Source organism: Enhydra lutris, unplaced genomic scaffold, assembly GCF_002288905.1.
Source record: "Enhydra lutris kenyoni isolate GAN:26980312 unplaced genomic scaffold, ASM228890v2 scaffoldscaffold43, whole genome shotgun sequence".
In the NCBI taxonomy this organism is placed as follows: Eukaryota; Metazoa; Chordata; class Mammalia; order Carnivora; family Mustelidae; genus Enhydra; species Enhydra lutris.
Genome location: NW_019154127.1, coordinates 4,534,789 through 4,549,079, shown reverse-complemented (window position 1 = coordinate 4,549,079; position 14,291 = coordinate 4,534,789). Strand labels below are relative to the sequence as shown.

The following is a 14,291-nucleotide window of genomic DNA, read 5'->3' as shown; positions in this document are numbered from 1 at the left end:
AAATAAATAAATAAATAAATTTTTTTAAAGATTTTATTTATTTATTTGACAGAGAGAGAGAGATCACAAGCAGGCAGAGAGAGCAGGGGGGAAGCAGGCTCCCTACTGAGCAGAGAGCCCGATGTGGGGCTCGATCCCAGGACCCTGAGATCATGACCTGAGCCGAAGACAGAGGCTTAACCCACTGAGCCACCCAGGTGCCCCTTATGGTGTCCTTTAAAGCACAGTCTTTCAAAATATTGGTGGACTCCAGGTTACTCATATTTTCTTTTGCCTGTTGTGCTTTAGTGTTTCTAAGAATCCATTGCCTAAATTAAGTTTACCAATATTTATACCTATGATTTCTTCTAAGAATTTTGTAGATTTAACTGTTATATTTGCTTCTGTGATCCATTTTGAGTTAATTTTTACATATGGTATGAAATAAAGGTCCAACTTTGTTCTATATTTGCATGTAGTTATCTAGTGTCCCAGAACCATTTGTTGAAAAGACTCTTGCTACACCCACTGAATTGTTTTGACACTCTTGCTAAAAATCATAGATACATAGATTTATTTCTGGACTCATCCTGTTCAGCTGATCTATGCATCTGTTCTTATGCCAGTCAAAATTGCCCTGATTACAGTAGCTCTGGAATAAGTTTTTTTTCCTTTTTTAAATTTTAAATTCAATTATTAATATATGATACTTTATTAGTTTCAGAGTAAGAGTTCAGTGATTCATCTTTTTTTTTTAAGATTTTATTTATTTATTTGACAGATCACGAGTAGGCAGAGAGGCAGGCAGAGAGAGAGAGATGGGGAAGCAGGCTCCCCGCCAGGCAGAGAGCCTGATGCGGGGCTTGATCCTAGGACCCTGAGATCATGACCTGAGCCGAAGACAAAGGCCTTAACCCAGTGAGCCACCCAGGTGCCCCTCATCAGTCTTATAAAATACCCTGTGCTCATTACATTACATGCCCTCCTTAATGTCTTTCATTCAGTTACCCTGTGCCCTTTCCCCGCCCTCCCAGCGACCCTCAATTTGTTTCCTGTGATTAAGAGTCTCTTATGGTGGGGCGCCTGGGTGGCTCAGTGGGTTAAGCCGCTGCCTTCGGCTCAGGTCATGATCTCAGAGTCCTGGGATCGAGCCCCGCATCGGGCTCTCTGCTGTCTAGGGGAGCCTGCTTCCTCCTCTCTCTCTGCCTGCCTCTCTGCCTGCTTGTGATCTCTCTGTCAAATAAATAAATAAAATCTTTAAAAAAAAAAAAAGTCTCTTATGGTTTGTCTCCCTCTCTGATTTTGTCTTGTTTTATTTTTCCCTCCCTTTTCCTATGATCCTATTTTGTTTCTTAAGTTCCACATATGAGTGAGATCACATGATAATTGTCTTTCTTTGATTGACTTATTTCACTCAGCATAATACCCTCTACTTCTATCCACGTCATTGCAAATGGCAAGATTTCATTTTTTGATGGCCAAGTAGTATTCTATTTTATATATATGTATAAATTTTATAGAGATACATATATGTTTTATATATATATCTTCCTTATCCATTCTTATCTCTTCCTTATCCATTCATCTGTCGATGGACATCTAGGCTTTTTCCATAGTTTGGCTATTGTGGACATTGCTGCTATAAACATTGGGGTGCAGGTGCCCCTTTGGATCACTACATTTGTATCTGTGGGGTATATACCTATAAAGAACTTACCAGAGGCGCCTGGGTGGCTCAGTGGGTTAAAGCCTCTGCCTTTGGCTCGGGTCATGATCCCAGGGTTCTGGGATCGAGCCTCACATCGGGCTCTCTGCTCAGCGGGGAGCCTGCCTCCTCCTCCTCTCTCTCTCTGCCTACTTGTGATCTGTCTGTCAAATAAATAATAAAAAAAAAAAAACTTTATAAAAAAAAAAAAACTTACCAAACACCCAAATAAATAGTTCCATCAAGAAATGGGCAGAAGACATTTGTATAAATGTTTTCAAAGGAGACAATATAAATGGCCAACAGACACATGAAAAAATGTTCAACATCACTCGGCATCAGGGAAATACAAATCAAAACCACAGTGAGATACCACCTCACACCAGTCAGAATGGCTGAAATTAACCAGTCGGGAAACGACAGATGTTGGTGAGGATTCGGAGAAAGAGGAACCCTCCTACACTGTTGGGGGGAATGCCAGCTGGTATAGCCACTCTGGAAAACAGTATGGAGGCTCCTCAAAAATGTGAAAATGGGGGCACCTGGGTGGCTCAGCTGGCTATGCATCTGCCTTCAGCTCAGATCATGATCTCAGTGTCCTGGGACTGAGCCCTGTATCTTGCTCCCTGCTCAGCAGGAAACCTGCTTTTCCCTCTCCCTGTTTCTCTTCCCCCTGTCCACTTATGCTCTCTGTCTCTCTCTCAAATAAATAAATAAAATCTTAAGAAAAAAAAAAAAAAGTTGAGAATAGAGCTACCCTACAACCCAGCAAAAAAGACCCATTCTTTTAGGTGTTGCTGAATACCGGAGATTTATAGATTGGGCTAAAAGGAGAAAAGCAAATTGGAACATTAGTTTCCTAACTATAAAGGTTAAACTAAGACAGTCAAATGACCTTTTATTTCTGTGACCTAAGCCACACAAATGACCTTTTACTTTCTGCAAATCAGGAGGACTGTAGTCCAAAAATCCATTAACATATATAAAGAAAACAATTCCAGATACTCCTTGAGGAAAAAAAAAATACAGTAAAATGTTTCTTTAAAAGAGGAACATTAAGAATGGCCACTTATTGGGGTGCTCGGGTAGCTCAGTGGGTTAAGCCTCTGCCTTCAGCTCAGGTCATGATCTCAGGGTCCTGGGATTGGGTTGTCTGCTCATCAGGGAGTCTGCTTTCCCCTCTCTCTCTCTCTCTCTGCCTGCCTCTCTGCCTACTTGTGTACTTGTGATCTCTGTCAAATAAATAAATAAAATCTTGTTTAAAAAAAAAAAAGAATGGCCACCTACTGTGACCATTTTCCTTTGGGCAAGACACTGGGCACAGTCAAACTAGATAGCCTCTAAGCCCTGTTGCAGCTCCAACATTTCGTAAAAGAGGAAATAATTTCAGTATGTTCCCGGAAGATTTGCAGAAGGAAATACTCAGTTTAGCACAACTGTATTTTAGTTTCTGTTAATTCTTTAGTGATTTTTTTAAATGAAAGTTGGGTGCTCAGTCACCTTCAGATAAGTCTGTTCTTTTACCAAACCAAAGAATTAGGCTCCAGACAACTTCCCCAAAAAGGTCTTATTAATCCTGCTACAGTATATTAAAGATAAAGTTAAGAAGTCGAGTAAATCATCCGGTTCTTTTGTGCTTTCAGTTCTTAAGCCACTTAGATCAAACATAAAAGTAACTTTTTTCATTCAAAATTTCATACATTTTCAGCATTATTTTTTGGAACTTAAGGAAGAATGAATTGAAATTATAGTTCTTGGGTTTGATATGCTGTTGTTATGATCCCTGCCTGGCTCTTTTACTTATACTTCTAGTTTTTTACAACGTAATAAACACTTGTGGTCCACCTAGCACAAAAGCAGGGATCTCACCATTGAACCACATGTTACCACGCAATGTTAGAGCCTTTGCTATCTCAATGTAGTTTTATGACTGTTACCTTTTTCTAAAGGACTACATGTTCAGTTCTTTGTTTCTGGTTGTTTTTTTTTTTTTTTCTTTTTTTAAGATTTATTTATTTATTTTGGGAGGTGAGGCAGAGGGAAGGAGAAAATCCTGAAGCAGACTCTGCTGAGCATGGAGCCTGATGCAAGGCTTGAGCTCAGGACCCCAAGATCACCACCTGGGCCCAAACCAAGAGCTAACCGCTTCACTGACTGCTACCCAGGCGCCCCCACATGTTTGATTTCTTAATGAAGATATAGGCAGTCCCAGTTCTTATAATGGAAGATGTTCCCAGCAAAATATAAGTAAACTGTAGGTACCTTGAGTGTGCACGGCTAGAATTGATGTGCTTTCGAGTCCGCATTCACATTTATTAGCTGTGTGACGCCAGACAGATTAATTACCCTGAGCCACATTTTATAATCAAGAAAATTGGGAGAATAGGTGTCTTAAAGAGTTTGATAAGGAATAAATTACCATGTGTGAGTGGTATCACCTGGTGCTCTATTTTCATGTCTTGCTTGTCTGAATACTTTCAGCATAAACGCATGGGTGCTCTCTCCCCCCTAGATGGCACTAGTTTGTTGGTGTGTGCAGTGCTGACGGTCCTGGGCTACACTGTCTCAGCTTCAGAGGGAAAATACTTGAAAGCTGGCCAGGACTACAAAAGTGTTATAAAGTTGGTTTTAGGTAAAATGAGAAAGGATGGCTTTTACTGTGAAAATAATCACATTGGGTGTACAGAATAAAAACGTACAAATTAAAGAATTAAATGTATTAAGGAATAGCTTAATGGCCAGATCATATAGAGAGCTCTTAAGCTATATTAGGAGTTTACATTTTGTTTCAAGTGCAGTGGAAAGCAATGGACGAGCCAACATCAAGGGTCAGACAATCCACTGAGACACCAGGCGCCCCGCCACTGAACTTTAAACAGAGAAGGGTTAGCATGTTGTGTATGTTGTTAAAGATAATTCTGGAGGCACCTGGGTGACTCAGTTGATTAAGCGTGCGACTCTTTTTTTTTTTTAAGATTTTATTTATTTGACAGTGAGAGACACAGAGGGAACACAAGCAGGGGGAGGGGGAGAGGGAGAAGCAGGCTTCCCGCTGAGCAGGGAGTCCAGTACAGGGCTCGATCCCAGGACCCTGGGATCATGACCTGAGCCGACTGAGCCACCCAGGCACCCCAGGCGTGTGACTCTTACTCTCAACTCGGGTCTTCATGTCAGGGTGTTAAGTTCAAGCCCTTCATTGGGCTCCATACTGACCATGGTGCCTACTCAAAAAAAAAAAAAAAAAGGTCGTTCTGACACTTCTGTTTTCAAAAAAAACACCATTAGGGAGATTGAAAAGAGAAGATATAAAGTTGAAAATAATATTTATAACACATAAACAAGCAGTTCATCTAGAATATATTTTTAAATTCCTATAACTCAGTCAGAAAAAGACAACACAACAGAAAAATTGATTAAACACTTGGTCATTTCACAAAAGGAATTCCAGGTGGCCAGCAAACACAGAAAGGTGCCCAGTGTTAGCAGTCGTGAGGGAGAAGCAAGTTAAAATCACAATAAGAGGGGCACCTGGGTGGCTCAGTGGGTTAAGCCGCTGCCTTCGGCTCAGGTCATGATCTCAGGGTCCTGGGATCGAGTCCCGCATCGGGCTCTCTGCTCAGCCAAGAGCCTGCTTCTCTCTCTCTCTCTCTGTCTGCCTCTCTGCCTACTTGTGATCTCTGTCAAATAAATAAATAAAATATTTAAAAAAAAAATCACAATAAGAAACCATTACACACCCAAATGATTGGTAAGAATGTGTAATCGTGCCAGGGGTTGACAAGGATGTTCAGAGTAACGGGAGTGCTGTTACACAGCTATGGGAGAATGAATTCAGACCGCCACTTCCAGAGTATGTAGTCAAGTCGAAGGTTGTATATATGCGACCTGGGATTTCCACTCACTTGTACTGTCCTAGAGAAAACCCATGTGACAGCATAACATCCTCTTTTATAAGAGAGCATTCTTAGCAGCACTCTTTATAGCTGACACAAACTGAAAACACACATCCTCCTCCACCGGAGGGCGCATCACCAAATGAAAGTGTTCTCGCACCCTGGAATGCCACAAAACACCAGAAAAGGGGGCGCCTGGGTGGCTCAGTTGGTTAAGCGACTGCCTTTGGCTCAGGTCATGATCCTGGACTCTGCAGGGAGTCTGGTTCTCCCTCTGACCCTCCCCCTTCTCATGCTCTCTCTCTTCCATTCTCTCTCTCTCAAATAAATAAAATCTTACACACACACACACACACACACACACACACACACCAGAAAAAGGAAAGCACTATAGCCACTTTTACAAAAGCGGATGTCTTCAATGTTGAGGCAAAAAAGCAAGATAGAAAAGAGTGCCAGTGCTATGATTCCATTTAATTAAAGTTCCCAAACAGGCCAGACTCCATTAAATTTTTTTTTTTTTTAAGATTTTACTTATTTACGTGAGAGAGATCACAAGTAGGCAGAGAGGCAGACAGGGAGTGGGGGGGAAGCAGCAGGGAGCCCAATGCAGGGCTTGATCCCAGGACTCTGAGATCATGACCTGAGCTAAAGGCAGATGCTTAACCCACTGAGCCACCCAGGTGCCCCTACGTTGTTCAGGAAGACATCCATGGGTCATAAATGATGGTGAGCAGAACTGAAGTCAGCATGTTGGCGACCTCTGGTGGCGGAGACGGGGCTGTGCGCTCTGTTGACCGGCATGGGGATTACTTGTGTATTTGCTTTGTGTGTATCCCCCTATCTGTACTGATGTTCCCTGTACTTTTCCATGTGTGTTTCATCTCACAGTATAATGTTTAAAAATACACACACACGGGCTCCTATGCTGAGGGTGGTGCCTTATGTGTGGGCGAGAATGGAACTAGGGAAACCAAAATGTAGGCAAAAGGTAGCAGGTGTAGTAGCTTGGACCAGAGCCACCGAGGGAGGGGAGATGGCCAGAGAGATAGATCCAGGAGGCAGGACTAAGAGCACTTGCTAATCGGGCGCTTCCTCTTGTTCTTTACAACAGTTCACAAACCAGAAAAAGTTACATGGACAGAAGCCGCTGGAACCATTCGGGATGGAGTACGAGCCTATACAGCTTTGCATTATCTGTCTCATCTCTCTTCTGGAAAATCAGTCCTGATCATGGATGGAGCAAGTGTAGGTGCTAATAGTTCTGCTAAGAAACAGATAAAAAATCCACTAAACTTGGGAAATAGGCCACCCATTTGCTAACATAATTCTTTCCCGATAGCTTGTGCACCGCCCATTGTGTTAAAACAGGCAGCCTTTATTAACGGGAGATAAAAGACTTAACTGTGTTCCGTTTCTTGCTACTTTGAATGTGCTAGAACATTAAAAAAGCAGACAAACCATGTTTTTATGCCTCTTCCACGAAGTCTGAAGTAGCTCATGAAACCTTTGAAGTCATACCCCAAAACTCCTGACCAGTTTTGTGTTTCCCTCCCACCGACACGTAACATTGGTAAGATGTTGCATTTATGGACAAGTCATGTAAGATAAAAAAATGTGCTACAGTCAACACATTACACGTGTCAGCAAAAAAATTGTTGAAGACACTAGAAATAACATAAAAATAGATTACAGTCTAAAAATGTTAGAAAACTTGGGGTCAGTTTTTGTAGTTTCATTATCTGTCTGGCTGTTGATGAAAATGCTTTTACCCCTTGCTTTGCTGTGCAAAAAAGGCAGAAGCGTCTTTGGCATCAGCTCCAGCCTGATGTCCAGCATCAGGATAGTAGTGTTTTCCTGAACTTACCATCAGGTCAGCAAAAGGATGGAGCTATTGAGAGTGCTTTGACCTTTATTTTTTTTTTTAATATTTTTATTTTTTATTTTTAGAGATTTTATTTATTTATTTATTTGACAGACAGAGATCACAAGTAGGCAGAGAGGCAGGCAGAGAGAGAGAGGAGGAAGCAGGCTCCCCGCAGAGCAGAGAGCCCGATGTGGGGCTCGATCCCAGGACCCTGGGATCATGCATGACCTGAGCTGAAGGCAGAGGCTTTAACCCACTGAGCCACCCAGGCACCCCGAGTGCTTTGACCTTTAAAGAGAGGTAGCTGAGGCCAAGTTTCTGAGCGCAGCCCTTACCTCGAAACTTCGTGCAGCAGTCGGACCGAGTGAGAGCATGTGGCATACACACCTTTTCTGCCATCCTCCTGAAGAAGAAAGTCGGTCAGATGTCCAACCTTGTCCATATTTTTTTTCCTCTTCTATCAGATAATATTGAAACTATTATACTTAATTAAATAGCCTGTAAAGCAAGGTAGATATAGCCTCTGCCTTAACATCTATAAACCCATGGGGTATTTTTGTCTCCACAGGCCCTCGGTATGATAGCTATTCAGTTAGCGCACCACAGAGGAGCCAAAGTGATTTCAACAGCAGGCAGCCTCGAAGACAAGCAGTGCCTCGAAAGACTTAGGCCTTCTATAGGTGGGTAATCCTACTAAACACAGACTTTACAACAGAAAATTTTTAAGAAGTATCACTGTAAAGACTGTCCTCGTAAAACAAAGTACAAAATCCCAAATGAAGGTCATTGTTAAAATGCACTTAGTCTCCATGCTATGTCCAGGTTTACCTGAGTGATAGTTTTAATTTTCATTCTTTTTAAACCTACATCTCTCAATGTTTGTTTCTTTTTTGCCCCGTTGTTACCAACTTACCCAAGTCTGAATTAGCTGAACTTGGACACAGTTTAGCAATACTTGATGCCTCTTTGGTTTTATTCGTAAATCAAGATATGTTTCCGTCACTCTGTAGGTTTTTCAACCTCTTTAACTCAGTGATAGACCTCTAAAGTTGTCTGTTTTCTGTGATATGCTGGGAAGGAAGATGATCCACTTAAACAGAAAACACGAGTCAGGTATAGTTTATGGTGAGGAGGATATGGTGGAGACCAGGAAGCTCTTGAAGAGATTGAAATTAAGGACCTAAATGTGAGACCTGGAAGTATAAAAATCCTAGAAAAGAGGACAGGCAGTAATTTCCCCAACATTGGACATAGCAACTTTTTTTCTAGCTGTGTCTCCTGAGGCAAGGGAAATAAAAGCAAAAATAAGGGACGCCTGGGTGGCTCAGTCAGTTAAGCCGCTGCCTTTGGCTCAGGTCATGATCCCAGGGTCCTGGGATCGAGTCCCTCGTCAGGCTTCTTGCTCAGCAGGGAGCCTGCTTCTCTCTCCGCCTCTGCCTGCCACTCTGTCTGCTTGCGCGCTCTCTCTGTCTCTCTGACAAATAAATAAATAAATAAAATCTTTAAAAAAATAAACTATCGGGATTACATCAAAAAGTCTGCAAAGTGAAGGAAACAATCCACAAAACTAAAGACAACCTACCGAATGAGAGAATGTATTTGCCAATGACATCTTTGATAAAGGGTTAGTATCCAAAATAAAGAACTTACACAACTCAACACTCAGAAAAAATAATCCTATTAAAAATGGGCAGAAGACACGAGCAGATATTTCTCTAAAGAAGAAATACAGATGGGGGCCCCTGGGTGGCTCAGTCGTTAAGCATCTGCCTTTGGCTCAGATCATGATCCCAGGGTCTTGGGATCGAGCCCCACATCAGGCTCCCTGCTCAGCAGGAAGCCTGCTTTCCCTCTCCCACTCCCCCTGCTCTTGCGTCTCTCTTTCTCTCTCTCTGTCTAATTAATTAATTAATTAATTAATTAAAACCTTTTAAAAAAAAAGAAGAAGGTATACAGATAGCTAACCCATGAAAAGATGCTCGACATCACTCATCATCAGGGAGATGCAAATCAAAACTACAATGAGACACCCTCTCGTACCTGTCATATTGCTACAATCAGAAACACAAGAAACAAAAAGTGGTGGAGGGGATGTGGAGAAATAGGAACCCTCATGCACTATTGGTAGGAATGCAAACTGGTGCAGCCACTGTGGAAAACAATACGAAGGTTCCTCAGAAAGTTAAAAATGGAACTACCTATGGGTAATCATACTACTGGGTATTTACCCCCAAAATATAAAACAGTATTTCAAAGGGGTACATGCACCCTTTTTTAATGCAGCATTAACATTTACAATAACCAAATAACAGAAGGAGCCCAAACGTTCATCGACTGATGAATGGATAAAGAAGATGTGGGGTGTGCGCGCACACACACACACACACACACACACACACACACACACACACAATGGAATATTATTCAGCCATAAAAAAGAATGAAATCTTGCCATTTGCAACAACATGAATGGAGCTAGACAGTATAATGCTAAGCCAAATGAGCTAATCAGGGAAAGAGATACATGACTTCACTCATGTCGAATTTAAGAAACAAAACAAACGCACAAAGAAAAAAAAAGACAAACCAAGAAACAGACTCTTAACTGTAGAGAACAAACTGATGGTCACCAGGGGGGAAGTGGGTGGAGAGATGGGGGAAACAGGTGGTGGGGGTTGAGAAGACACTTACCTTGATGAGCCCTGAGTAAGGTATGGAACCGCTGAATCACTGTATCAGACACCTGAAACTAACAGAACGGTATGTTCACTATACTGGAATTTTTTTTTTTTTTTTAATAAAAAACAGCTCAACAAAAAATAAAAAGATTGAACCTGTCCAAACAACAATGCAAATGGAAAGGAAAAAAAAATAGATTGAAAAAAAAGACCAAGAAGAGGAGAAAGTGGAATGGAGAAACTAACAGATGAGGAGAGGAGGCGCAGCCAGGTTGTGGGGGGCAGGCGGGGCGGGCAGGAAGGAGCATCAGGTTCATTGAGTGTCAGTGGGAATGATCTCCCCTGAAGTCCTGGGCAACCCTGTGTCAGCAAACCAGGGAGCAGCATCTGGAGGGTTTAATCAGCTTGTCCAAGGAACCACGATGAGATTGGAGTGGGATTTGAACCCAGGCCTGCCTAACATTAAAGCCCATGTTACTTCCTTTGTTACCTTATGCTTCTGGCAGAGATAACCAAGACTTGGAAGAAAGATTAAGGCAGGGACTGGAGAAAGAAGGATAAAAAGGAAGAGACTGGAAATGGAATGAAGTGGCGGAAGAAAGCACGAGCAGTATTTTTGAAGGGAGAGGTTTCGTACTGGTTAACCCTGTCCTTCCCAGGTGCTTCAGTCCCCTTTCCCTGGTGTCCTCCTCACTCCTGCCCCGCCCCCCCCACCCCCCACATCTTAGATCCCTCTTGGGGGGTGCCAGTCGGAACCCCTCTGAGAGGAATTCTTTCACATGAAGGTGCTAAAAACTCTGGAAATAAGTTACAAACATGTCTTCATTTGCCAGTTCAAATGCTAAGATTTTTATTTTATGTCTTCATTTCATTGGCTTGTTCTATTGAGATAATACTCTTAAAAATAGTTTGGTTTTCACTAACTGCTCAAAGTAATCATGTTTTTTTTCCCTTAACCTTCAAGGTTTTTCTTCATTTTGGGGGAGCAAGTGGGAAAGGGAGCAGGGGAATTTCTATGACTGAAAAAGGATAAAACAGCCTCTAACAGAGAGGTGCCATATCACACAAATACATTTTTTTTACATTTTAGCTTTAAACTCTCTTAACTCTAAACATACTCGAGAAATTGCTTAATCTCTTAGTTTATGCCTTCATATGTATGTATCTCTGTGGTTTATAGATTCCCTGTTCTGACTATGTATCTCTTAGTGATAGGGAACAGTGCTCTTTTTTTCAGTAGGCCGGCCTTGGCATGCGGCACCCACAAAATGTTTAGTATTTTTATCTGATTGAATATACCAGTCCCTGCCTTTAAATTGATCTTTACCACTATTGGGTAAGATGAGAAAAAGTAAAATTTGGATCCAGTAACTGAACCACTCCATACAGATATTTATTTGCTTTTATTTTTCTCTGATGGTTGGTGTTAGTCACATAGAGAACAGTACAATTGCCTGACTTCCTGTCCTTTACAGCCCGAGTCATCGATGTATCTAATGGAAAAGCCCACGTTGCTGAAAGCTGTTTAGAAGAAACAGGTGGCCTGGGAGTTGATATTGTCCTAGATGCTGGAGGTGGGTATGTTACTAGGTCAGTAGTCTGTGTCGTTTTTGTAGTGTGATGGGTGCATTTCACAAATAAAGTAAAATATATATAAATAAAGCCAGATAAGGATTATTAACATATTTTGTTAAATTGATGTCATGTTTTGTTTTTAACTTTTCTAGTTAAACTAGAGCTTCTTGAATCCCCCTGTAAACACGGTCTAGAACAGAGAGCATGCTTACCTTTAAAATACAGGCTCTGGAGTTTATAAGTGTTTTGACAAATATGAACAAGCATCATCTTCTCATTGGTTGCCAGACGATACATATTACTTTAGCTCTCGGCCAGATGCTGAGTTCTGTTGTGTCTGGCTGCCCTCTGTTGGGTGGCTGACTTCTGCTATCTTTATTTGGAAAAAGCACAGAATTTTGTTCCATTTTTACCTCCCTGAACCTTTTGTTATTTAAGCAGTATCTGTTTAACACCTAATCTGTACACACTAGGTCGTGCCATTGCGCGGAAAGCTTGCAAAGAGATTCTCTTCATGCTTTGTTAAGATTTATGTTCTGTGATGGGAGTCAGAAATGCAGCTGTGACCATCTTAATGTTTTTCTTTTTAACCAGTATTTTCAGGACTTGAAATTAACTCAGAAAATCACTTCTCGGCCTTTTGGCTAAGATCAGCTGTGAATATTAACACAGAAATATCTTTCAGTGGAAGTGAACGTGTACTTCATTAACTTTTCAAATATACATTTCTTTTTTTTTTTTTTTTAAGATTTTTACTTACTTATTTGACAGACAGAGATCACAAGTAGGCAGAGAGGCAGAGGCAGGCTCCCCGCCGAGCAGAGAATCGATGCGGGGCTCCATCCGAGGACCCTGGGGCTCCATCAGAGGACCCTGGGATCATGACCTAAGCCAAAGACAGAGGCTTTAGCCCACTGAGCCACCCAGGAGCCCCTCAGATACACATTTCAATAATTATGTCAGTGTATGACTTTCTTAAATCTATGAGTTCCTTAAGCAGAAGTCAGATTTTCCCAAAGAATTAAGCTATCAATGTTATGATTAAAGCTACCAGTCTTAGTTATGTGTTGTATTACCTTGCCTGGTTTTCAAATGAAAATAAACTTTTTGTTGTTTATTATTTCACTTATAATTGATTCTAGAGTAAATTTTATGACCAGTTTTAAAGCAAAAGGTATGTTTTAAGGTATCTGAATACATTGTGTGTTATTTTTTTCTAAGAAAAATTCTTCCTTGTTCCTACATTAAAAAGTAAAGAGGACTAGTTTGAAGAATTAATTTTTGCCAGATTACTATAAAATATACTTCTTGTCTTTCTCTCTCTTTTTTTAAAACTATTCCCTTGTAAGTGAGATTATATAGTAAAGATGATGAACCAGCTGTAAAATTACAACTACTACCACATAAACATGACATCATCACACTTCTTGGTGTTGGAGGCCATTGGGTAACAACAGAAGAAAACCTGCAGGTATTATCAGAAACAATAAAGCGTTACTATTACACTGAAAGGTTATAATTAACAAAGAATAATGCCTAAGTCTCTTGAGGCAAGATGTGAAGAAATTATAAACTCGGAATTATACCTGTTTCTAAAGAAATGTAACTTCCTTTTTTACTTTAGATACATGTTGGCCAAAATGTAGAAGTAGTGCCTACTAGAGGAGTTCATTCAGCTTTTATTTAGTGGTTTGGAAGAAGTGACTTCTGAATTTTTTAGTAGTATTTCCAATAAGGTTTATTTTTCTTAGTAACAAACATTGTTGACATATACTTAGCAAAATATTTCTATATAAAATTATGATAATTCCCCATTCACATTGGAATTTACTACAAACGTGTGTATATACATTGTCTCCCGAAGTTACATTTCTCAACAGTATTCAAATTTTATCACGGTTGATATGCCGATACCATAATCCTCGTATATCAACCTTCACTAATTTTCTAACATCCTCATGATGACAACTGATAAGTAGCAGCCAGCAGTCTCATTCTTACACACACGCACACACTCGTGCACACACATACACATGCAAGCACACAGCACACATGCACGCACTCCTGCACACACTTACTGTTTCATCATTTTGGACAGTGAATTAGAAAAGAAAATGTTACAGTTTACATATTGTTATTAAAGTTTATATAGTATTTATTTGTGATTTGGGTATTTAATTTGCATAGAAGTTTTTCTGGCTCAAGATACTTGTCTCTGTCTGCTAGTAAACTCACAATCGTTGATCAGTCTTTGTGCTTTCTGTCCAAGTTGGATCCTCCGGATAGCCATTGCCTTTTCCTCAAGGGAGCAACGGTGGCTTTCCTTAATGATGAAGTTTGGAATTTGTCAAATGTGCAACAGGGAAAATATCTTTATATCCTTTTTATCTACTGACTTGCGTTTCTGGCTTGAAATCTACCATAAACTCTCATTAAGCTCTTTAAAAATAATAATTGATAGTAATAACAGCGAACTTTCATTGAGTATGCCAAACAGTGTTTCAGGTGCTTTGTAAGTATTAATATATTTAAGCATTAAAAAACAGCCCTATGAGGTGTCCGTACTATCATTATGCCCGTCTCACAGGTAAAGA

The 14,291-nt window shown here is 40.7% G+C and overlaps 1 protein-coding gene across 1 annotated transcript in view; it reads left to right on the top strand.

Annotated features, from left to right (window-relative positions):
• LOC111155780 (crystallin zeta like 1) overlaps positions 1 to 14,291 on the top strand; it is a 40,048-nt gene that overhangs the window by 22,418 nt on the left and 3,339 nt on the right. Inside the window, exons 7-11 of the mRNA XM_022516178.1 lie at positions 6,692 to 6,825; positions 8,013 to 8,124; positions 11,598 to 11,696; positions 13,047 to 13,168; positions 13,967 to 14,072. Coding sequence (XP_022371886.1) covers positions 6,692 to 6,825; positions 8,013 to 8,124; positions 11,598 to 11,696; positions 13,047 to 13,168; positions 13,967 to 14,072 — 573 coding nt within the window. The remainder of the gene's footprint in view (positions 1 to 6,691; positions 6,826 to 8,012; positions 8,125 to 11,597; positions 11,697 to 13,046; positions 13,169 to 13,966; positions 14,073 to 14,291) is intronic.